General features: G+C 41.8%; 1 protein-coding gene across 2 annotated transcripts in view; it reads left to right on the plus strand.

The window, feature by feature from the left end:
* asap1a (ArfGAP with SH3 domain, ankyrin repeat and PH domain 1a) overlaps window positions 1–26,085 on the plus strand; it is a 191,057-nt gene that overhangs the window by 122,043 nt on the left and 42,929 nt on the right. For both annotated transcript variants that reach the window (XM_082960687.1, XM_082960688.1), the window contains 5 exons: window positions 3,232–3,332; window positions 5,225–5,294; window positions 5,536–5,623; window positions 13,016–13,064; window positions 13,835–14,001. In XM_082960687.1, the coding sequence (XP_082816813.1) occupies window positions 3,232–3,332; window positions 5,225–5,294; window positions 5,536–5,623; window positions 13,016–13,064; window positions 13,835–14,001 (475 nt within the window). The remainder of the gene's footprint in view (window positions 1–3,231; window positions 3,333–5,224; window positions 5,295–5,535; window positions 5,624–13,015; window positions 13,065–13,834; window positions 14,002–26,085) is intronic.

Consider the following 26,085-nt stretch of genomic DNA (forward strand, 5'->3'; position numbering starts at 1 on the left):
CCAGAGCCTGAACTTGCTACCCATCTAGCCTGACAGCTTGAGAGGATCTACAGAGAAGAATGGGTGAAACTCCCCAAATATAAGTGTGCCAAGCTTGTAGCGTCGTACCCAAGACTCAAGGCTGTAATCGCTGCCAAAGGGGCTTCAACAAAGGGTCTGAATACTTATGTAAATATAATATTTAATTTTTTTGTGCAAACATTTATAAAAAAACGTTTTTTGCCTTGTCATTATGGAGTATAGTGTGTAGATTGAGGGGGGAAAAAAAGTTTAATACATTTTAGATTAAGGCTGTAACATAACAAAATGTCAAGCGCACTGAATACTTTCCGAAAGCACTGTACTCTCTTTACTTTACCCCACATTTAGTTGACTTTTCATTGTCTTAAGCCAGCTTTAGATAAGTCAGAGTGGCCAGTGCTGTACCATGCTGGTAGCCAGTGTCAAGTAACCCCTTGCTGGGAACCAGTGTTGTGCTACACTGACTGCTCAGTCTAATGTAAACCTGGTTTATTTTGAGCATTGGATAATGGATGTGTCTTTAGATGATGTTATTTATTTTTTTATTCACTGCTACATTAATGGGGGGGGGGGGGTGATGCACTGAGTACAACCCAGGGGATAACACTTTAAAGCCATTCCACTTGTTTCCAACGTGGTCCCTGATGGAACACTCTTCTTTTCCGGAGCCCGTAACCATACAGTATATCCTTGATGCAGGGTGTAATGGTCCCACAAGGAAAACCATACCTTACCCTACTGGTATTCAGCAACCTTCTGAAAATAGTACAGTATAGATCTGATTTAGCCATAGTGGTTCTCGGTTTTAAAATGTTACCCTATTTAGTAATCAGGATGTACCCACCATCACATCCCAGTCAATCCGTTCAACATCGTTTTACCTCCCCTCAAGCCTTAAAAGTAGGAAAAATATTGTTAAATATAACTGTTAAAGCTGCAGTATGTAATGTTCTGGGGGACCTGACCAAATAAACATAGACATGTGAGTTATAGATCTGTTATTGAAAGCAAGTCTAGGAAGCGGTAAATCTGTTCTATGTGCTCTATTTCTATGCTTACCATTCTTAAGTTTTGTTTTTGTCTTTTCGGTTTTGTACACCAGCTTCAAAACAGCAGAAAATAAAATATTTTGGGTTATGGAAAATATATTTCACAGCGGTATAGATGGTACAGTGATTCTTTACCCTATACTTGTTTTTTGCTCACATAATCGAAAATTAGACAAGCCATAAACATTTTAGCAACCAGGAAACGGTGGAGTGATTTCTGCATAGTGCACTTTTAAGGGGTGGATATAGGCATCCCTTATTCCCTTTTATAGCAGCCAATTGCCTGAGAAGTGGTATTTTTCCTGAAATGAATAATACTAACCACTCTCTGTATTTACTGTTTTCTTGATCAGGGGTCTCCAACCTTTTCTAGCATGAGGGCTACTTAAAAAGAATATCGCAAGCTACACATTTTTTAAAGAGCTCTTCTCTTCTGTCAATACACCTGGTAAAATAGTGGTTCATAAAACAATATTTGGCATGACAGGCCCCATAAAATTATCTTACGTATTTTCCCGATTTCTGTTCTGTTTTATTTTTCCCGGTTTTAGATTTTTCATATTACAATTATTCATAGACAACAATGAAAATGTATGTTCTGAGTCCATGTCAATGCTTAAATCACAACAAAGACAATTTTTGGGGGTTTGGAAAAAACATAATTCCCCGCTTCTAGCAAGAGCGGAATGTGTTGGTCTAACGATGATTCTGCTGTCAGGCCTACTGCTGCAGCGTCTCATAGCAAAGTTAGCAAAATAATGGCCACCCAATTGATATAAATAATCATAATATAGTCACTCTATTTTGCAGTTAATGTTTAATTGAGAAGGTTTATGGAGAAAGTCTACCCACAACACAGTTATCATTAACATTGCTAACTGGCTACATACAGAGTGATAAGCGCACCAAACAGGCAGACGGGCAATATTGCTGCAAATGAAATTGTCAGATATTCTGTTACGTTTGGTTTTTAAGTTAATAGTGGCTAAGCAGGGGTGGGATAATGTGGCTTTGATTGGATAGTAGGCGGGAGATTTATGTTTAAGAGTTTGATGGAACAAAATGAAAAAATCCATTCACTTTCAGAATTGCTTGGCGAGCTACTCATAGGTGGGATGAGAGCTACTCATAGGTGGGATGAGAGCTACTCATAGGTGGGCTGAGAGCTACTCATAGGTGGGCTGAGAGCTACTCATAGGTGGGCTGAGAGCTACTCGTAGGTGGGCTGAGAGCTACTGGTAGGTGGGCTGAGAGCTACTGGTAGGTGGGCTGAGAGCTACTGGTAGGTGGGCTGAGAGCTACTGGTAGGTGGGCTGAGAGCTATTGGTAGGTGGGCTGAGAGCTACTCATAGGTGGGCTGAGAGCTACTCATAGGTGGGATGAGAGCTACTGGTAGCTTGCGATCTACCTGTTGGAGACCCCTGTCCTTGATACTTCAACATTGGTGCATTTTGACTTACTGCCTGTCTTCCCTTCACTGCATTCTCTGACTGAAGTCTAGGAGAGTAAGTGCTGTCCCCTCAATAATAATCATTGGCTTCCTATATTTTGTCCTGTAACCATTTCCCATGAATGTTTAATATTTCTGTACCATGTTTGTGATTATTTGGGATTTATTTGTAAAGTAGTGTCTATCTCTGGTAGTGTGTCTAAAGGAGTGTGTCTGTGTAAAGGAGTGTGAGCATGTAAAGTATTGTCTATCTCTGGTAGTGTGTCTAAAGGAGTGTGAGCATGTAAGGGAGTGTGAGCATGTAAAGGAGTGTGAGCATGTAAAGGAGTGTCTATCTCTGGTAGTGTGTCTAAAGGAATGTGTGTGTGTGTAAAGTAGTGTGTCTGTGTAAAAAAGGAGTGTGAGCATGTAAAGGAGTGTCTGTCTCTGGTAGTGTGTCTAAAGGAATGTGTGTGTGTGTAAAGTAGTGTGTCTGTGTAAAGTAGTGTGAGCATGTAAAGGAGTGTCTGTCTCTGGTAGTGTGTCTAAAGGAATGTGTGTGTGTAAAGTAGTGTGTCTGTGTAAAGTAGTGTGAGCATGTAAAGTAGTGTTTATCTCTGGTAGTGTGTCTAAAGGAGTGTGTCTGTGTAAAGTAGTGTGTCTATGTAAAGTAGTGTGTCTATGTAAAGTAGTGTGTCTATGTACATTGAACCCTGTGACTGGGTATTTCAGGACTCTCAGAGCAAGCAGAGTGGATACAGCATGCACCAGCTACAGGGAAACAAGGACTTTGGCAGTGAGAAGAAGGGCTATTTGATGAAGAAAAGCGATGGGTGGGTGAAAGAGTGGAAGGATGGGTAAATTTGGAGATGTGGTGATGTGAACGCTGACTTAAAATACAGTGCCATCAGAAAGTATTCACACAGCCTGAATTAACAATTTGTTAAATAGTGCTTTTGTGTCATGGCCCTACACACAATACCCCATAATGTCAAAGTGGAATCAGGTTATTTTACAAATGAATTTGAAAAGAAAAGCTGAAGAGTCAATAAGTATTCAACCCCTTAGTTATGGCAAGCCTAAATAAGTTCAGGAGTAAATATTTGCTTAACAAGTCACGTAAATAAGTTGCATGGACTCACTCTGTGTGCAATAATAGTGTTTACATGATTTTTAATGACTACTGTAACAGTTTTGACTTGTTGTTTGTTAGGGGTGCCAGGTAGGCTGTGTCTACTAGAGAAAATATAGATTTGTCCTTTTTGTTTGAGAGGGATTGAGTCCCGTCTAGTCCGTCAAGTCTACACAAACTTGCAGGTTCCTTGGTGAAAGAGTGGGGTAACATCTCACAGCAAGACCTGGCAAATATGGTGCATTCCAGGAGGAGGAGATGCACTGCAGTACTTAATGCAGCTGGTGGCCACACCAGATACTGACTGTTACTATTGATTTTGACCCCCCCTTTGTTCAGGGACACATTATTCCATTTATGTTAGTCACATCTCTGTGGAACTTGTTCAGTTTATGTCTTAGTTGTTGAATCTTGTTATGTTCATACAAATATTTACACATGTTAAGTTTACTGAAAATAAACAGAGTTGACAGTGAGAGGACGTTTCTTTTTTTGCTGAGTTTGAATACAGGAAATATTTAAGTCAATTCCAATACCATATTTACATGTGCAGGGATACTGAAGTGATAGAGGTGGATATATGTATAGGGGTAAGGTGACTAGGCATCAGGATATAAGATAAACAGAGTAGCAGCACCTTGTATATGAGTGGGTCTGCGGGTGTGTAGAGTCAGTATAAATGTTTGTGCATATTATGTGTGAGTGAGAAGATGATGGAGCAAGTATTGTTCAATGTGTTGGTGTCAGACTTGATGCACCGTTACCTCATGCCATGTGGCAGCAGAGAAAGTAGTCTATGGCTTGAGTGGTTGGGGTCTTTGACGATTTTCCGCGCCTTCTTTTCACACTGCCTGATATAGAGGTCCTGTATGGCAGGGAGCTCGGCCCCAGTGATGTACTGGGCTGTCTGCACAACCCTCTGTAGCGCCATGCGATCGAGGGCGGTGCTATTGCCATACCAAGTAGTGATGCAGCCATTGCAAGCAGTGATGCTTGTCATTGGCAAGGACTCAGGAGTTTTTTAGGATAAAAAGAAATGGAATAGAGCTAAGCACAAGCAAAATCCTAGAGGAAAACCTGGTTCAGTCTGCTTTCCAACAGACACTGGGAGACAAATTCACCTTTCAGCAGAACAATAACCTAAACTACAAGGCCAAATATACACGCTTACCAAGACGACAGTGAATGTTCCTGTGTGGCCTAGTTACAGTTTTGACTTAAATAGGCTTGAAAATCTATGGCAAGCAGGTGTGCAAAGCTCTTAAAGACTTACCCAGAAAAATGTACGTCTGTGTTCACTGCCAAAGTGGTTCTAGCATGTATTGACTCAGGGGTATATACTTATGTCAATTAAATATTTCTGTTTTTAATGTTCAATAAATTTGCAAACATTTCTAAAAGCATGTTTACACTTTGTCATTATGGGCTATTGTGTGTAGATGGGTGAGATTTATTTTTAATACATTTTGATTTCATGCTGTAACACTACAACATTTGGAAAAGGTCAAGGGGTATGAATACATTCTGAAGGCACCGTGTCAGTGTAAGAAGTGTAAAAAATGTTATTCCTAAATGTATTTCCTTTTTTCCTAGGTTACGGAAGGTGTGGCAAAGGAGGAAATGTTCCGTGAAGAGCGGAATTCTCACTATCGCACATGCCACAGTGAGTAGTACTATATTTCACTACATTACCCATAATCCATTGCAACGCAATGCAATGCAGCAACACAGTGAGAACACTCTTGTCCAGAAGCCAAATCCTACCGGACAAAAATAATTTGAACCAACGTTCTATCAACATGTCATATCTTTTCAAAATACTGATTTTCAACAACTGGCTGATTAATCCATCCTTTAATTTCTTCACCTATTTCGTATGTTATTTATCTCGGTCTGTCATCTAGTCTAACCGACAGCCAGTGAGACTGAACCTACTGACCTGCCAGGTCAAACCCAGTGGGGAGGACAAGAAGTGCTTCGACCTCATCTCCCGTGAGTTCCTATAATATCATATGAGAATAATATAATGTATAATATATGATCATGTATTTCCTATAATATCATATAATGATGACATGATAAATTAGCAGACCAGTTTTATTAATAATTGACTCTATAGGAATGGAATCGGCCGTCTGCACCAGACCTGGGTTGAATACTGTATGTCAAATACTTTCACATACTTGAGCTGTGCCTGATACAATGCAGTAATAGTTGTCAAAATCTTAGCTAAATATTCGTAGCTCAATAGCTAATCATAGTGCACCCCCGAATCATAAAGCACATCAACTTTTTTGAAGGAGAACATAATCCCTTAGAATATACTATTTTTTGGTAGCAGTGGAGTGAGGGAGACATACAAGTGAGGGGGTAGATGAGATTAGAAGAGTTGTAAAATCTTGTGTAATTTGATCAACTGCGTGATTAACTTCTGTGTTCATACATGTTAGAAATTGAGTTTCCACCCCACTGAACTAATGCTGCTCGGATGTCACGCATTCCATTCAGTCCTGGCAGATTATCTTGGTCTACACGCAGAATCTGTCCACGGGAGATTAGTATAGTTGAAAGTGAAGATCTGGTGCCTGAGTTTGGCTGAATGGTACCACCAACATTTACATTTTAGTCATTTAGCAGACGCTCTTATCCAGAGCGACTTACAGTAGTGAATGCATACATTTCATACATTTTTTCTTTTTTTCCCCCTACTGGTCCCCCGTGGGAATCGAACCCACAACCCTGGCGTTGCAAACACCATGCTCTACCAACTGAGCCACATGGGACCTACTCTACCACATGTAGGGCTGGCTCAGTAATTGTATAATCTTGTAATCAACGATTATGGATGAAGACCGTGAAGAAAAGGAAATAACTGTCAAAACCGCTTTAATAATACATTCATTTTAGAAAATATATTTTTTATCAATTTTATTATTTTCAACTAGATATACTTGACTCAATAGCAGAACTGTAAATGAATGATTATGAACAATTGTTTTGCTACCTTAATTAGTCTATATCAAACTATATCTCCAATCTCAATTTGAGCTGGATCCTGCAGGAACAGGATCCGGCACCTCTACATTTTGGACTGTTTCATGCCGAAACCCATTTGCCAGGATCCGTTACCTTTATGTTGGGCTGGTGCAACATTGGAGCCTCTATAGACCAACTTGTAGCCATTGCTGTGGTGAGATAGAAGGGCGCCTGTTTCTCTCACAGAACTAGAATGAGATTCACTTTCTATTATCTCTCTCCCGCTCGCTGCTCTGATAGACATGAGCCTTCAACTCTCATCTCTCCAGCGTTCCATTTGATAATTTATTCCCATAGCCGCTGGAAGGGTGCTGGGGGTGCCGCAGTAACCCTGATAAATTGAAATACATTTGCCAAAGTTATAGAATTACTGCTATCTATTATGAAATAATTCAAATTAATACACCAGGACTTGACCTATAAGTTAGTCACAGAGGATCAATAGCTTAAAAACATTACCTAGCTATGGATAGTGTGTAGCCCAATAACAAGGCATGCCTACAGTCTGTCTACTTCAAATACAATTGCGGGAAAACACAGGTTTGAAAGCAAATGGCTCCTGCTGAAAAGAGAAGACTCTAATCTGTCTGTAGGCTACCAAATATGTTCCAAATAGGCCTATTGAGCCTATTTTGGCACGAGCGCATCGGCCATCACAGGTGAGTGAGCTGTGCATCATTGGGGGGAGTCAGTGAAACTTTATAGCATTTTTAGGACTATAATTTCCTCCTCATATTTTAGCTTACAATATGTCTCCACACACCTAGGCCTAGACTATTGATGGATTCAAGGCAAGGTCATTTTTATTGTTCTTTTTCCCTCCTCAATCTACACACAATATCCCTTAATGACAAAGCAAAAACTGGTTTTTAGACGTTTTTGCAAATGTATTACAATAAAAAAACATATCACATTTACATAGGTATTCAGACCCTTTACTCAGTACTTTGTTGAAGCACCTTTGGCAGTAATTACAGCATCGAGTCTTTTTATGTATGACGCTACAAGCTTGGCACACCTGTATTTGGGGAGTTTCTCCCATTCTTCTCTGCAGATCCTCTCTAGCTCTGTCAGGTTGGATGGGGAGTGTCGCTACACAGCTATTTTCAGGTCTCTCCAGAGATGTTTGACCGTGTTCAAGGCTCTGGCTGGGCCAATCAAGGACATTCAGAGATTTGTCCCGAAGCCACTCCTCCACTCCTGTTGTCTTGGCTGTGTACTTATGGTCGTTGTCCTGTTAGTGAACCTTCCCCCCAGTCTGAGGTCCTGAGCACTTTGGAGCAGGTTTTCATCAAGGATCTCTCTGTACTTTAATCCGTTCATCTTTGCCTCGATCCTAACTAGTCTCCCAGTCCCTGCCGCTGAAAAACATCCCCACAGCATGATGCTGCCATCACCATGCTTCACCATAGGGATGGTGCCAGGTTTCCTCCAGATGTGACGCTTGACTTTCAGGCCAAAGAGTTCAATCTTGATTTAATCAGACCAGAGAATTTTGTTTCTCATTTCTCATCATGGACTACAGGAGACTAAACCATGCACATCACTGAGGACCTGAAATGGTCTCACCACACCGACGCCGTGGAGAAGTCGCAACAGCTCCTATACAGCCTCAGGCGGCTGAAGAAATTTGGCTTGGCCCCTAAGACCCTCACAAACTTCTACAGATGCACCATTGATTCTGTCGGGCTGCATCACCGCCTGGTTTCGGCAACAGCACCGCCCTCAACCGCATGGCTCTCTAGAGGGTGGTGCGGTCACTGTGGTCACTGTTACAGTGCTATTTGGGTTGTTAATTGATTTCAACGTTGTCTTTTTTTGTAACATTTTAATTATTTGTGTACTTGTTCGACATTTTACTGCGTTGTTAGGATCTAGTAACAGCAGCATTTCGCTTCACCCTCTATAACATCTGCTAAACTGTGTATGCGACCAATAAACTTTGAGTCTGCATCTTTCAACAACAACAAAAAATTTGCAAACACGTTGGTCACCAGTAGCTTGATCACCTGATTAAATAGTTGTAGCTAAGCCCTAGTTGTTAGTTAGCTAGATTCACACAGTGACTGGCTCAGAGCTAACAAGCTAATGGACAAATTTAAGTTAGTTTTTGTGCACATTCTCAAACTCCGTAAATACTGCTCCTTCAAACACAAACTCCTTGGCTGTAAAATTGAGCGATTTAGACTTCCTCAGCAAAAAAAACGTCTAAATCAATTATGGATATATTGTTGTAGCTTTTATTAATTCTGACTATTTTGAGGGTGAAATGTGACCCGTTTCAGGAAACTAGACGTATGTTGCAAGCCATGACTTTACAGGAGAGCTGTTTGAACGTAAAAAAAATATAAATGCATTTTTTGGCAGAAATGCCTTCTCGAACATGTGAACTTTAACAAACTTTTATGTCATCTGTAAATACGAATTAAGTTGTTAAATTTTTAACCTAGTTGGTTTAGCCAAAGAAAAAGTCAGAAACCTTCCCACTAGCCATGATTGGCTGAGATAATGAGTGGGCTGGACATGCCAAGAGATGAGTTTGAGATTGGTCTGCAGTGTAGCATCTTGTGTCTATAAAGTGAGCTGCTCGTTATGTGTAGATAATCCTTTCTACTGCAGTTTTTTTCTAAAGATATAACGTTAGCCACGGAGAACTGCAAATATGTTGTTACTGTTCTCAATTACATTGCTGCCCTAAATTTATCAGGCGCTATCGACAAAGGGCAGTGGGAAAAAGTTCTGATGGATTACTTTCTGGAGAACGATCGTGCCTTGCTGTCTCTCTCTGAGCTGTGCAAACTAAACAGAAACAACACAAGACGTCTTATTTAATGAAAGGGGTTGCAGTCTGCCATGAAGCTTTCATCCATGAATACGGGTAAGAGTCTAGCTACAGTTTCAGATATTATATGTTTCTAATTTTGTCCGAAATTTGTTTTCATTCCAAGTTAAAGCTTACTGTTAGCTAGCCAGCTGGAGTTCGATGGCTGCCTTGCTAGCTAACTTTTAATTTATTTGCTTAACTTTAGCTAACTATGACAATCAATTTGTTTTGCTAGTACTCTATGGATTGGGATTATAGTTCATTGTTTAGCTAGCTAGATAAAGTTTGCTATTAGCTAGCTAATGTTAGCTGAGGTTAGATTGCTGGCTTGCTAGCTAACACTAATTTACGTGTATGAACTGTGTAACGTTAGTGATATTTTCTCATTGCTAGTTATAGCCTAATGTTAACTAGCTAACTAGCTAACATTGAACCTATTTGGTTAACTTTCGCTAGCTATGACAATCCATTTGTATTGCTAGTACTCTATGGATAGGGATTATAGTTCATTGTTTAGCTAGCTAGTTAACGTTACATGTCTAAACAAAATACCCCAAGTTAAAGCTTTCTGTTAGCTAGCTAACGTTAGCTGAGGTGGTTTGATAGCTAACATGAATGTACGTCTATGAACTGTGTAAAGTTAGTGATGTTTTCTCAATGCCATTTCACATTGCTAGCTATAGCCTAATGTTAGCTAGATAACTAGTTAACATTGAACCTATTTGGTTAACTTTAGCTAGCTATGACAATCAGTTTGCAATGCTAGTACTCTATGTATTGGGATTATAGTTCATTGTTTATCTGGCTATCTAGCTACATGTCTAAACAAAAGACCCAAGTTAAAGTTTGCTGTTAGCTAGCTAACATTAGCTGACGTTACATGGCTGGCTAACAAAGCATAAACACATTTTGATTATTTAATTGAGCTCCAACAGGATTGGCACTATTTTCATTGATTTCACATTATTTCTGTATTTTCCAGAGGTACGTGTAGTCGGGCTGTCTTCCTGGTACGGTGCTGGTGGAAAGCTATGGCTGGCAACTACACCTGACTCTGTACTTCAGGCCGCTGCCACAGATCAAGCAGGACCAGCACTTCAGGTGAATATCATTTTCATTGCATTGTATGTGGTTATTCTTATCTTAACTTGGGAGGTGAATTGATGTTGTGCAAGGTTGTAATGTCTTGAGATTTTTTTGTTGTTATTCCCTGTTTTACAGCTTTGATGCTCTGGAGCCTAGTGTTGATGTCGCCAAGGAGCGTTCGGATGCAGTCAGGACCAGGTTTCAGCTGCTGTGCAATGCTGACATCCTTCCTCCCATAGATGGTCTGCCTGTACAAGAACCACCTGGACTGGACACAGCTAGACAAACGTATCATTTGAGAAGATCAGGGAGTTTTGCGATGAAGAGGCTGTGGACATCACAACCCCTGCACCAAAGTCAAGGGCAGGACAGAAACAGGCTCTCCGAATATAGATTCACTTGTTCATGCATGGTTCGGACAGACCAGTCATTAGCACTATCTGCAATGCCTCTATTCAAATGACTCTCTCCTAACACACATTACATACGTTGCGGCTACTATTTATTTATTTTATCCTGCTGCTCAGCCATTTTACCCCTGATTGGATGCATATAACTACCTCGTCTATCACTGATATCGTTATTGATATTGTTCTTGATATTGTTCTGTATATTATTTTATTTATATTGACACTATCTATTTCTGATATTGCTACAATGCAAGCAATGATTTGGCTGTACCATTTACACCTTCTGTAGAGACCCATCCACTTAGCAAGAAGTGGCCAGTGGTGTAAAGTACTTAAGTAAAAATACTTTAAAGTACTAAAGTATTTTTTGGTGGTATCTGTACTTTACTTTACTATTTCTTTTTTTGTCAACTTTTACTTTAGTACATTCCGAAATAAAATAATGTACTTTTTACTCCATACCTTTTCCCTGACGCCCAAAAGTACTTGTTACATTTTGACAGAAAAACTGTTCAATTCCCACACTTATCAAGAGAACATCCCTGGTCATCCCTACTGCATCTGATCTGGCAGACTTACTCAACACATGGTTTGTTTGTAAATTATGTCTTAGTATTGGAGTGTGCCCCTGGCTATCTTTCAATTTAAAAAAACAGTTAAAAAATGGTGCTGTCAGGTTTAATATAAGGAATTTGAAATGATTTATAATTTTACTTTTGTTACTTAAGTACATTTTAGCAATTCCATTTACTTTTGATGCTTAAGTATTTTTAAATCCAAATACTTTTAGACTTTTACTCAAGTAGTATTTTACTGGGTGACTTTTACTTGAGTCATTTTCTATTAAGGCATCTTTACTTTTACTCAAGTATGACAATTGAGTACTCATCCACCGCTGGATGTGGTCACATGACCCATCAATTTAGACAAGTGTGTCTGGGTAAACGTCATCTAATATTGATAAAATATTTTTATCTGGACACATTCTGTTTACCTGGAATTGTTCCTTATTGTAGACTTCTACCACTTTTAGTCTTAATCTTTACTACACTGCTCTCTGTTTAGCACATGACAGCACATGTGAATCCTTAAAGAGATGGGTGGGGCTGGCTTAAGAGGGTGTGAACAATGCTGAATGTGTGTAGACAAAGGAGAGCTCTCCAGTAGGTACCAAAACAATCAAAGGCCATTTTCTCAAAAGTGAGTTTCCAAGAATATCAACTTTCAAAGCAGAATTACTTTCCCATTGTTCCTCAATTATGCAGTGTATGATATACCATTTTGTAGCTCTGAGTCTGTACTTTTATCCAATGTAAAAAAAACACAATTTCCAATTTTTCTACATGAGACCGATTTGAGCCGGTCGGTCACAAATGTGGTTCATTAGGTGATGTCACCTACTGTATGTGATGAAAGGGGTAATTTGTCAGAACATGGGGTATGTGTCAGAACATGACGGCAGTTGGGATCATGGCTGCTTAGCATGTCGTTTGTACCTTGAAATGTATGTTATTAAATGTGGCAACACATTGAGAAGAATCTACGGATTCAGCCTTGTATATTTAGCTATGACCAAGCGTCATTACAACCGAGGATATATTTTTGAAAGTTATGATCATTGTAGCCGGACTTCTTTTGATCTATCCCATTAGTCTTTGAGAGATACGAGACAAATCAGTACAGATGTCCTGGTATCTGACGGAAGACAATGATATATCCTACTGTCTGAATAAAGACAAATACTTAAAAAAGAAAGTGACACTGTGAAGGACTAACGCAGGGATGGAGCCCCTGTCTGCGGCAATGTCAGTAGCGCTACCTCTATACCAAAACACAGCACCTCAACTCAATGTTCAAGTATTTGGAAGTATTTTATGTGTTTCACCGAGCCAGTGAGGGAGAAGCCCTTTGTCTTTGTGTGTGTACAAATAGGGCTCCCACAGTTAGTGTTTTTACTTCTAGTCATTCAAATCTAGTAATACTAGCTATGCACTAAGGTACTGTATGTCTGTCATTTCTCTTTTACAGATAATCGCACATATCATTTCCAGGCTGAAGATGAACAGGAGTTTGTGACGTAAGATAACCTACCTTATGGTGTGTTTGTTTGTCTGTGCGCATGTGTACACCTGAATGTCAGTGCTCAGTATGAAGGACACTCTGAACATGGTGTTTAGTGCATTTGGGGACTGTAAAATATGGTGGGGGATCTGTTTTGCTTCCCACTGGTCCTGGGGCCCTTGTTAAGGTCAACGGCATCATGAACTTTACCCAGTACCAGGACATTTTTGCTAAAACCTGGTTTCCTCTGCCAAGAGGCTGAAACTTGGCCGCAAGTGGATCTTCAGGAAGACAATAACCCCAAGCACACATCAAAATTATTAATTGACCACAAAAGGAAATAAGGAATGGTCTAAGAAACCTCCCAATGTATTATCCAATCTCATAAAACATTTTAGAAAAAATCTCAGTGCCATTATCCTCGCAAGGTGAAGTATTGAAAACTGTGGTGTCTGTGGTGTTTTGACCCCTATCTTTAGAGAAAAAAATGTATTACTTGTTAAACAAAATGTCTTTCTCTGAGCAATTGTATTAGCATAAAATAATGTCCTCATTTTTTTAGCATACAATATTGCTCAGTATTTGAATGATTTATTTTATGAAGTCCTTTTTGCTCAAGGGAGTCACTGTGTACAATATATATATATATATATATATATATATATATATATATATATATATATATATATATATATATATATATGTGTGTGTGTGTGTGTGTGTGTGTGTGTGTGTGTGTGTGTGTGTGTGTTTTGTGTGTGTGTGTGTGTGTGTGTGTGTGTGCAGCTGGATATCGGTGCTGACCAACAGTAAAGAGGAGGCACTGAACAAGGCGTTCCGCGGGGAGCAGAGTACAGGGGGAGAGGACACTTTGGAGGACCTAACCAAAGCCATCATAGAAGACGTGCTACGGATACCTGGCAATGAAATCTGCTGTGACTGTGGTGCAGCTGGTGAGTGAGAGAGTGTGTGTGTGTCTGTGCCCTCATGTGGTTTGTGATCTTTCATCATCCCAAACATACAGTAATAACAGTAATAATATTTATTTTATATATCACTTTTCATTACAAAGACAATCTCAAATACACTTTTAAAATTAACAAAACAAATGTAGATCTGGCCGGTCGATGATCTTCCACTCCACAGCTTCAGATGATAAGGTGTTGTTCTGCCAGGCTGAGCACTAGTTTAAGTGGAAGGAGCTTCAATGGCACAGAGTCAGTCAGTTACTTAGACTGGTCCGGAGCTCTTCATCAGGCACCTCGTACATTGTCACTGCCTCCTCTGTAGGTAGGCTGGATGGTCCACTACTGAAGTGTAGCACCCATCTGGGTGACACTTCGGCAGTTACAAGCGCCAGAAAGACCACCAAACCTCGGCAGTAGTTAGGAATGTGGTGGAAATTATAACCAAAAGGAAGAGAGAGACTGTGGATTCTTCAAACAACAACTTTATTATAAGATTTGCAAAAATGGAGTGGTTAACAATCCACCAAACAGTGCAGAGTTAAAAGCCCAATGAACAGAGTTGGCTCTCAGCTTTTATAGAAAGTACAACTTGTCTTTGTGGCAGTTTAGCAGATGGGTGGAAACAACGGCGGTTTGTCTATGCAGATTAAGATAGCCTGAGGGCTCAACCGTTATAACTGTGTTTTGTCACAGTTCACACTATAATGTGCTCCTTCCTGCAAGTTTTCATATAGGTGACTTCTTGCAGATAGTAAAACCACAGGATGTCTCACATGCTGCGGTCGCACCCAAATGGACGTTAGCTATACGCCCAATCTTATGACTAACTCTCACAATGACAGGTTTGTATCAGGTTAGAAAAAAACAGTAGCATATAACGAGAGACACATTTCTAAGTAGTAAAAGACGGGATAGCATGAATAATTCCCCCCCACATTACCTCCCTTAGTCTCAACCTAATGGAAAATTACTTACAAGCATTTTCATCAAACAAGCATTAACATGATTAAACATGAACTAAACATTGGTGCCTGCTTCATCACCACAAGTCAATCACTTTGGCTGGTGTTCATTTGCGAGATCACCGCTGAGCTCTTTCAGATGTTCCACTACAATAGTCAAGTTACCCTCACCCTGGGGTATGAATGTACAGCAATGGTCACCTATCATTTGGTACCCTCTGCAGGAGATGTGATGCTACTACTACAGCGAACTTCCCTTCCGGTGATGTGGCCTCCGGTGTACAGAGATCTGTGGCTATTCTTTCAAGTGTTGTACCTTCTTTATTTGTCACTGAAAATTGACAATAGTGTCTGAAATGACAACACTATATCTGCTAGAATCTGCAACTAACACCCTTATGCAAACATTCTGTCTCAAACACATGCCTCGTATGTACTTAGCCTCCGGCTACAAATACATTTGCACATAATCATTCCATCTAACCCATAACACGTTAGTGACTGCTGCTAGTCCACTTATATAGTTATAAACGTACTAAAACATGCTCAGGTCAATTGTGCTTTATCATCCAGAAAGCCATATGTATTGATACGCTTTAACATGAGAATTCTGATAACATGGTAAAACAAAACCCCTACATTCAATGTCCCCATCATGGTTATTCAACCCAAATGTAGAATGACAGTCCTTAGTGCTTCACGTTGAGTCTATCACTCAAATTCAAGACCTTCAACTTAGCACACACGGTTAGAATGTACATCTACAAACAGGGGACCATATATAGAGAGTTTGTACTACTCAAATAACCAGTATTAACTTTTCTCATTACAGCCCTTGTTCATCCCTGTTTTACAATGTAACGAGTGGCATGTTAATAACAGATCGGTATCTCAATGCATTTTAATCTAAATTACAATAAGCTTCCCATGGTGTAAACCTCCAAAATCAACCCTAAATAAATGTACAGGCACAGTTGACCACCCCCCTCCTTCCCTGCATTCTTCTTCTGGCGTTTCTTCCTATTCTGTTTTAGATAGTGTTTCAGTTCTTCCTCCCAATGGCACATGTTCAAAGTGGATACCCTAGATAATGTCTCTCACCTGAGCCGCCACTGTCCTATACAGTCCATTATGTCTTGTCTATTTTCCCACCAGTACACCAGCAGCATGAGAGAAGATGGGACAGAATCTCTCCATGCTCACTCCACGTGGACTCATGACTCATGAGTGAAAAGGCAGTTGATAGCTTCGACTGGATGCTGTGTACAGGTTGCTGGCTCGGTCTCACGGTAGAAGTGGTGAAGGACAAGGTCATAGTGAACGCATTTATCGCCCTTTCTTCAGCCGGTTACGGGGGGTGAAGCTCACACTGTTCTCATCGATTTATTCCTTATATGCATCAAGATACCATGTGTAGTCACTGTCGCCATAACTTCGAGAGAGGACATACCAAAATAACAGTTTAAGACATTTCTGGTTCTGTAAATCCAGACCAACTATTCACTGTATGACAAATTATTACATTCCCAATTTTCTTAATGTCAAAATGTCAAATGTCAGAGCATAACAACACACTTGTTGAAACCATTAAAAAAATGCTTATATTCCCTTATCATACTGCGACCAGGTCAGGGAGTTAAAGAGCTAACACTTAGGGAGAAATCCTGACCACACAGCAGAGTTACCGGGTCAGAGAGTTAGAGAGCTAACACTTAGGGAGAAATCCTTACCATACAGCAGACCCAATTGGGTGAGATTTGTATCACGACAAGAACAAGAACAACAACCAAAACAACAACAGCAATACACTTCTTCATATTATACTTAAATCTCACCAAATGTCTCTAGTGAGGTTGATCAGGCCTCACCAGAAAGTGAAGACAAAGTTCATTCAAAACCATTATGTATTTTCTTTCCCTGTACTTCCGAAACATTTAAAACATTTCCATCTTTCTGCTTACCCAGTTTACATGCAAATTAAAAAGACCCCACACAATAAATCAAACACAGTATTAACACCACTTATCAAATATTCATAACCGGTGGGTTGTGTGTGCCAGTGTGTGTAGTAAAACGTAGGACAAAAACAAAGAAATGTCCAGGCCTTACTTATTTGGGAGTTCCCTCTACGACCAGATCCGGATACCTTTATACTAAATAAAAGTGCAGAATTTCAGTAACTGCTCTTCCAAGGCAATAGCCTTGGGAAACATTTCAAAGAGAGATAAAAGGACACCCCATCCTCTCCTGGAAGAGAAAGTGTACATTTCATTAGTATTCGCTATGCTATGTCTTAATCAGCAACACAAACGTTTGAATTACAAACCAAACATGATAATGATAAATCCACTGTCTTCCCTCCAATCATTAATTGTTTTTGTTTTAATCCATCCCAACGTTTATGTATCCTTTATGACATTTCTCTCCCCACCGAGTCTAACGATTTACTCACGTATATAACTAGTCTCTCTCTTCCTCCATTTTACATAATCACCGCACTACAATGCCCTTCATGTTCATGAACAAACATTTTCAAAGGTAATTTTAGGTTTGGCAACCCCAATGCTGGCGCCTGACACAATTGCTTTTTCAAAACTCTACAAACAATTACTCACAATATTAACGCCACTCTAATTTCTCGTGACCCCTCCTCGCTTTCGTCAATTCTATAAATCTAGTTCAGAATAAGACGGAATAAAGTGTCTCACGAGGTTAAAGCCCCTCAAGGTTTTCTGAGACTCACAAGGAGTGTTTGGCCTGGTAATTTTAATTTGTTTACCTTTTAGAATCCATTCCCCTGGCATTTCCTTTAGATTCTTCCAACCCCAAAATTGGTTCCACATCCGTCGCCATGTTACATTATCCGGGTATTGTTACTGGTTCTATGGTCAGAGACATGGGTAGTAGTTGTATTGCTTTCGATTCTGCCCGTTTCCTCACTAAATATAATAATTTTCCTGTCGCAGATATTGCCAATTTCAAGCTCCTTTGCCCCGCTACACTCTTCCAATGACCAACGGCCCCACAACGGCCCCATACCTACACTTTGGTATTTTTCCGCTACCCCGGCAATATCCATTTTGTTAATAGGTTTCAAACCTGCCATCAAAGTATACGTACACATTCTATCAACATACTCACATACCCGAGCAATGTTCGATTACCCATACTAACATACTGTATACTACATTCTTAATGAGTATATACTACATACTATATACAATTAGTTAATTTTACTATAGTGTAAACGAACGGTAACCTTTCAGTTGAGCTTCGCCTGTCTACCGGAAGTTGATGCTGTTGCTATGCCACCTCTTGCTAGCTTGTTAGCATAACAAATTACTAGCTAGACATCTTACGACTTCGGGTGTGTTCGTAAAATCAGACTGCTCAGAGCACACACACTGCCCCCTCTGGCCGAGGAGTAGGGTTGATCCAAGTGTTTTGACCTCACAATGGCAGTCAAGCACCCAAGCTAACTAGCTAAATCTTGCTAGCTACTTCCAGACACAAATGAGAGAACAGCTCACTCTGACCATTTTACTCGCCCTAGCAGAGCTGATAAGGCTTTTTTCATGCTATCCAGAGCGTTGGTGACTGTAACTGTGCTGATGGCAACAATTTAATTGCGCTTTTTTTGCCAACATTTACTGATACCGGCCATATTCAACGGGTGTTGAGCGTTCGTAAATTCAACAGTTATTCTGCGCTGTGGCACATTTAGACGAGAGTGCTCTGAAATCGGAGTATATGGCCAGACCTAATTTTACCAATGCTCCCGAAATGGTTACTTGCATAGTCTTTTGTTAAGATATGTAGCTAGCTAGCTAGGTAAACAATGAACCATAATCTCAACTCATGATGTTACTACTCTGCATGAATCTGCAGGTCACTAACCAACCAGGTTCAATGTTAGCTAGCTAACATTAAGCTATAACTAGCCAAGTAAATGGCTCTGAGATACGAATACTAAGATCATACACGTAACCAGTGGCGGATTTAGGTATAGGCGACATGAGCGACATCTTGCCGGGGGCGGCGAGGTTGCGCCTGCACCCAAAAAATCGGAATGGTTACATTTGCGCGATCGGTTTTCTATCACTCATTTGCACGTCACATCAATGATATCATGTCACCGTGTGGGACTGTGGCTCAATTAACCTGTTAGGGCTAGGGGGCAGTATTTGCACGGCTGGATAAAAAAAATGTACCCGATTTAATCTGGTTACTAATCCTACCCAGTAACTAGAATATGCATATACTTATTATATATGGATAGAAAACACTCTAAAGTTTCTAAAACTGTTTGAATGGTGTCTGTGAGTATAACAGAACTCATTTGGCAGGCAAAACCCTGAGACATTTTCTGACAGGAAGTGGATACCTGATGTGTTGTATTACCTTTAAACCTATGCCATTGAAAAACACAGGGGCTGAGGAATATTTTGGCACTTCCTATTGCTTCCACTAGATGTCACCAGCCTTTACAAAGTGTTTTGAGTCTTCTGGAGGGAGATCTGACCGAACAAGAGCCATGGAACGATGATGGCCCATTAGACACCTGGCGCGCGAGTTCATGTTGGGTACCCTTGTTCCAATACGTTATAAAAGAGTATGCATTCGTCCACCTTGAATATTATTCATGTTCTGGTTAAAAAAAGGCCCTAATGATTTATGCTATACAACGTTTGACATGTTTGAGCGAACGTAAAAATATTTTTTCCCCTCGTTCATGAAGTGAAGTCCGGCGGGCTTAGATCATGTGCTAACAAGACGGAGATTTTTGGACATAAATGATGAGCTTTTTTGAACAAAACTACATTCGTTATGGACCTGTGATACCTGGAAGTGACATCTGATGAAGAGAATCAAAGGTAATGGATTATTTACATAGTATTTTCGATTTTAGATCTCCCCAACATGACGACTATTCTGTATCGCAACGCGTATTTTTCTGGGCGCAGTGCTCAGATTATTGCAAAGTGTGATTTCCCAGTAAGGTTATTTTTAAATCTGGCAAGTTGATTGCGTTCAAGAGATGTAAATCTATAATTCTTTAAATGACAATATAATATTTTACCAATGTTTTCTAATTTTAATTATTTAATTTGTGATGCTGACTTGACTGCCGGTTATTGGAGGGAAACGATTTCCTCAACATCAATGCCATAGTAAAACGCTGTTTTTGGATATAAATATGAACTTGATAGAACTAAAAATGCATGCATTGTCTAACATAATGTCCTAGGAGTGTCATCTGATGGAGATTGTAAAAGGTTAGTGCATCATTTTAGCTGGTTTTATGGTTTTGGTGACCCTGTCTTTGAATTGACAAAACATTACACACAACTCTTGTAAATGTACTGTCCTAACATACTCTACATTTATGCTTTCGCCGTAAAACCTTTTTGAAATCGTAAAACGTGGTTAGATTAAGGAGATGTTTATCTTTCAAAGGGTGTAAAATAGTTGTATGTTTGAAAAATTTGAATTTTGACATTTATTTGGATTCAAATTTGCCGCTCTTGAAATGCACCTGCTGTTGATGGAGTGCACCACGGTGGGGACGCCTGCATCCCACCTAGCCCATAGAGGTTAACCTTGTCGGAGTGGGCGTCCTGATTCTAGTTTGTGAGCTAGGAAGGCTACTGCCTGGAAGGTCTCCCATTCAGAAGTACGAGATGGGGTGGGGGTAGGTTGACCTCAGGCCTCCCCACTGGAAGCCCGAGGTAGGGGGAGCGAGGGAATCTATCAAATAGCGCACCTCTAACTTTGTACAGTACTAATGTAATTAGTAATCTGGAACTGCCGGTCTGCAGCCAACAAGGCTGAGTTCATCTCAGCCTATGCTACCCTCCAGTCCCTAGACTTCCTGGCGCTGACGGAAACATGGATTACCACAGATAACACTGCTACTCCTACTGCTCTCTCTTCGTCTGCCCACGTGTTCTCGCATACCCCTAGAGCATCGAGCCAGCGGGGTGGTGGCACTGGAATCCTCATCTCTCCCAAGTGGACATTCTCTCTTTCTCCCCTGACCCATCTGTCTATCTCCTCATTTGAATTCCATGCTGTCACAGTTACCAGCCCTTTCAAGCTTAACATCCTTATCATTTATCGCCCTCCAGGTTCCCTTGGAGAGTTCATCAATGAGCTTGACGCCTTGATAAGTTCCTTTCCTGAGGATGGCTCACCCCTCACAGTTCTGGGTGACTTTAACCACCTTTGACTCATTCCTCTCTGCCTCCTTCTTTCCACTCCTCTCATCTTTTGACCTCACCCTCTCACCTTCCCCCCCTACTCACAAGGCAGGCAATACGCTTGACCTCATGTTTACTAGATGCTGTTCTTCCACTAATCTCATTGCAACTCCCCTCCAAATCTCCGACCACTACCTTGTATGCTTTTCCCTCTTGCTCTCATCCAACACTTCTCACTCTGCCCCTACTCGGATGGTATTGCGCCGTCCCAACCTTCGCTCTCTCTCTCCCGCTACTCTCTCCTCTTCCATCCTATCATCTCTTCCCTCTGCTCAAACCTTCTCCAACCTATCTCCTGATTCTGCCTCCTCCACCCTCCTCTCCTCCCTTTCTGCATCCTTTGATTTTCTCTGTCCCCTATCCTCCAGGCCGGCTCGGTCCTCCCCTCCTGCTCCGTGGCTCGACGACTCACTACGAGCTCACAGAACAGGGCTCCGGGCAGCCGAGCGGAAATGGAGGAAAACTCGCCTCCCTGCGGACCTGGCATCCTTTCACTCCCTCCTCTCTACATTCTCCTCTTCTGTCTCTGCTGCTAAAGCCACTTTCTACCACTCTAAATTCCAAGCATCTGCCTCTAACCCTAGGAAGCTCTTTGCTACCTTCTCCTCCCTCCTGAATCCTCCTCCCCCTCCCCCCTCTCTGCGGATTACTTCGTCAACCATTTTGAAAAGAAGGTTGACGATATCCGATCCTCGTTTGCTAAGTCAAACGACACCGCTGGTCCTGCTCACACTGCCCTACCCTGTGCTTTGACCTCTTTCTCCCCTCTCTCTCCAGATGAAATCTCGCGTCTTGTGACGGCCGGCCGCCCAACAACCTGCCCACTTGACCCTATCCCCTCCTCTCTTCTCCAGACCATTTCCGGAGACCTTCTCCCCTTCCTCACCTCGCTCATCAACTCATCCTTGACCGCTGGCTACGTCCCTTCCGTCTTCAAGAGAGAGAGAGTTGCACCCCTTCTGAAAAAACCTACACTCGATCCCTCCGATGTCAACAACTACAGACCAGTATCCCTTCTTTCTTTTCTCTCCAAAACTCTTGAACGTGCCGTCCTTGGCCAGCTCTCCTGCTATCTCTCTCAGAATGACCTTCTTGATCCTAATCAGTCAGGTTTCAAGACTGGGCATTCAACTGAGACTGCTCTTCTCTGTGTCACAGAGGCTCTCCGCACTGCTAAAGCTAACTCTCTCTCCTCTGCTCTCATCCTTCTAGACCTATCTGCTGCCTTTGATACTGTGAACCATCAGATCCTCCTCTCCACCCTCTCGGAGTTGGGCATCTCCAGCGCTGCCCACGCTTGGATTGCGTCCTACCTGACAGGTCGCTCCTACCAGGTGGCGTGGCGAGAATCTGTCTCCGCACCATGCGCTCTCACCACTGGTGTCCCCCAGGGCTCAGTTCTAGGCCCTCTCCTATTCTCGCTATACACCAAGTCACTTGGCTCTGTCATATCCTCACATGGTCTCTCCTATCATTGCTATGCAGACGATACACAATTAATCTTCTCCTTTCCCCCTTCTGATAACCAGGCGGCGAATCGCATCTCTGCATGTCTGTCAGACATCTCAGTGTGGATGACGGATCACCAGCTCAAGCTGAACCTCGGCAAGACGGAGCTGCTCTTCCTCCCGGGGAAGGACTGCCCGTTCCTTGATCTCGCCATCACTGTTGACAACTCCCTTGTGTCCTCCTCCCAGAGTGCTAAGAACGTTGGCGTGATCCTGGACAACACCCTGTCGTTCTCCACTAACATCAAGGCGGTGACCCGATCCTGTAGGTTCATGCTCTACAACATTCGCAGAGTACGACCCTGCCTCACACAGGAAGCGGCGCAGGTCCTAATCCAGGCACTTGTCATCTCCCGTCTGGATTACTGCAACTCGCTGTTGGCTGGGCTCCCTGCCTGTGCCATTAAACCCCTACAACTCATCCAGAACGCCGCAGCCCGTCTGGTGTTCAACCTTCCCAAGTTCTCTCACGTCACCCCGCTCCTCCGCTCTCTCCACTGGCTTCCAGTTGAAGCTCGCATCCGCTACAAGACCATGGTGATTGCCTACGGAGCTGTGAAGGGAACGGCACCTCCATACCTTCAGGCTCTGATCAGGCCCTACACCCAAACAAGGGCACTGCGTTCATCCACCTCTGGCCTGCTGGCCCCCCTACCTCTGAGGAAGCACAGTTCCCGCTCAGCCCAGTCAAAACTGTTCGCTGCTCTGGCACCCCAATGGTGGAACAAGCTCCCTCACGACGCCAGGACAGCGGAGTCAATCACCACCTTCCGGAGACACCTGAAACCCCACCTCTTTAAGGAATACCTAGGATAGGATAAAGTAATCCTTCTAACCCCCCCCCCTTAAAAGATTTAGATGCACTATTGTAAAGTGGTTGTTCCACTGGATATCATAAGGTGAATGCACCAATTTGTAAGTCGCTCTGGATAAGAGCGTCTGCTAAATGACTTAAATGTAAATGTAAATGTAGTAAAATCAGTCACACTACGAAATGCTAACAAATAAACCACAATTCATTGATAATACTGTGACTATATAGTTTCCCAGACATATTGTGCATTTTTTTCTGGTTTGTGCGAAATCGTTAAGTTTATGGTTTAGTCTTGACTCTTGGTTGACAGTGTTGGGGGATGGGTAATGTATTGATGCTCGAGTGCCAAATCAACACACATGTTTCTATTTGTCTTTGTTTCTTCTTTTTGATATTTATGAGTCTTATTTTTGTATATAGTTTTAAATGTTGTGAATATTTATTTGTGTTGTTGCAAATGTCTGAATGAAATGTACAGTTAGTGCAGAATGTTTTTTACAATACAAGCTAAATCAAATCAAATAAAAATCAAATCATATCAAATTTATTTATATAGCCCTTCGTACATCAGCTGATATCTCAAAGTGCTGTACAGAAACCCAGCCTAAAACCCCAAACAGCAAGCAATGCATGTGAAAGAAGCACGGTGGCTAGGAAAAACTCCCTAGGAAAAACTCCCTAGAAAGGCCAAAAACCTAGGAAGAAACCTAGAGAGGAACCAGGCTATGAGGGGTGGCCAGTCCTCTTCTGGCTGTGCAGGGTGGATATTATAACAGAACATGGTCAAGATGTTAAAATGTTCATAAATGACCAGCATGGTCAAATAATAATAATCATAGTAGTTGTCGAGGGTGCAACAAGCACGTCCGGTGAACAGGTCAGGGTTCCATAGCCGCAGGCAGAACAGTTGAAACTGGAGCAGCAGCACGGCCAGGTGGACTGGGGACAGCAAGGAGTCATCATACCAGGTAGTCCTGAGGCATGGTCCTAGGGCTCAGGTCCTCCGAGAGAAAGACAGAAAGAGAGAAAGAGAGAATTAGAGAGAGCATATTTAAATTCACACAGGACACCGGATAAGACAAGAGAAATACTCCAGATGTAACAGACTGACCCTAGCCCCCCGACACATAAACTACTGCAGCATAAATACTGGAGGCTGAGACAGGAGGGATCAGAAGACACTGTTGCCCCATCCGATGATACCCCCGGACAGGGCCAAACAGGCAGGATATAACCCCACCCACTTTGCCAAAGCACAGCCCCCACACCACTAGAGGGATGTCTCCAACCACCAACTTACCGTCCTAAGACAAGGCCGAGTATAGCCCACAACGATCTCCGCCATGGCACAACCCAAGCGGGGGTGCCAACCCAGACAGGAAGACCACGTCAGTGACTCAACCCACTCAAGTGACGCACCCCTCCCATGGACGGCATGGAAGAACACCAGTAAGCCAGTGACTCAGCCCCTGTAAAAGGGTTAGAGGCAGAGAATCCCAGTGGAAAGAGGGGAACCGGCAAGGCAGAGACAGCAAGGGCGGTTCCTTGCTCCAGCCTTTCCGTTCACCTTCACACTCCTGGGCCAGACTATACTTAATCATAGGACCTACTGAAGAGATAAGTCTTCAGTAAAGACTTAAAGGTTGAGACTGAGTCTGCGTCTCTCACATTGGTAGGCAGACCATTCCGTAAAAATGGAGCTCTATAGGAGAAAGCCCTACCTCCAGCCGTTTGCTTAGAAATTCTGGGGACAATTGGAGGCCTGCGTCTTGTGACCGTAGCGTACGTGTAGGTATGTACGGCAGGACCAAATCGGAAAGATAGGTAGGTGCAAGCCCATGTAATGCTTTGTAGGTTAGCAGTAAAACCTTAAAATCAGCCCTTGCCTTAACAGGAAGCTAGAACCGCCACTGAACGTAACGTTAGCTAGCGAGCCAGCCAACTAATATTCGCTAGCTAGCTAACAGTAAACTTTAAATTTAAATTAAAATTACTTGTAATATCTGAAAATGTAGCTAGCTAGACTATCTTACACGTAAACATCATGATTGGACTCTTCTCTCTGTCACGGATGCCATGATTGCCCTTAGTTTGAAGATGTAATCCAGAGACAGGTGTTTTCTCCATCTCCTTAGCTATCATACTCTAATTCCACTGATTTCAAAACTCGGTCCTCCAGAAAGTGGAGAGCAACAATTATGCAGTTCTAATATGCAATATATATTTTTTAAGCTGCTTCGACAGGATTACCTACACATACTGACCAGCTCAAATAGACAGAAGCGTACTACATGGCAGACCAATCCAAACTCATCTCTCGGCATGTCCAGCCCACTCATTATCTTAGCCAATAATGGGTAGCGGGAAGGTTGTTGACTTTTTCTGTGGCTAAACCAACTAAGCTCGTAATTGAACAATTGTATTTATAGATGGTATACAAGTTTGTTATTAAGGCACATGAAAGTTCACATGTTCCAGAAGACATTTCTGCCCAAAATACAAATACAAAAAGTTTATTCAAATGG

This window comes from Salmo salar, chromosome 14 (genome assembly GCF_965601325.2).
Source record: "Salmo salar chromosome 14, fSalSal1, whole genome shotgun sequence".
Classification (NCBI taxonomy): Eukaryota; Metazoa; Chordata; class Actinopteri; order Salmoniformes; family Salmonidae; genus Salmo; species Salmo salar.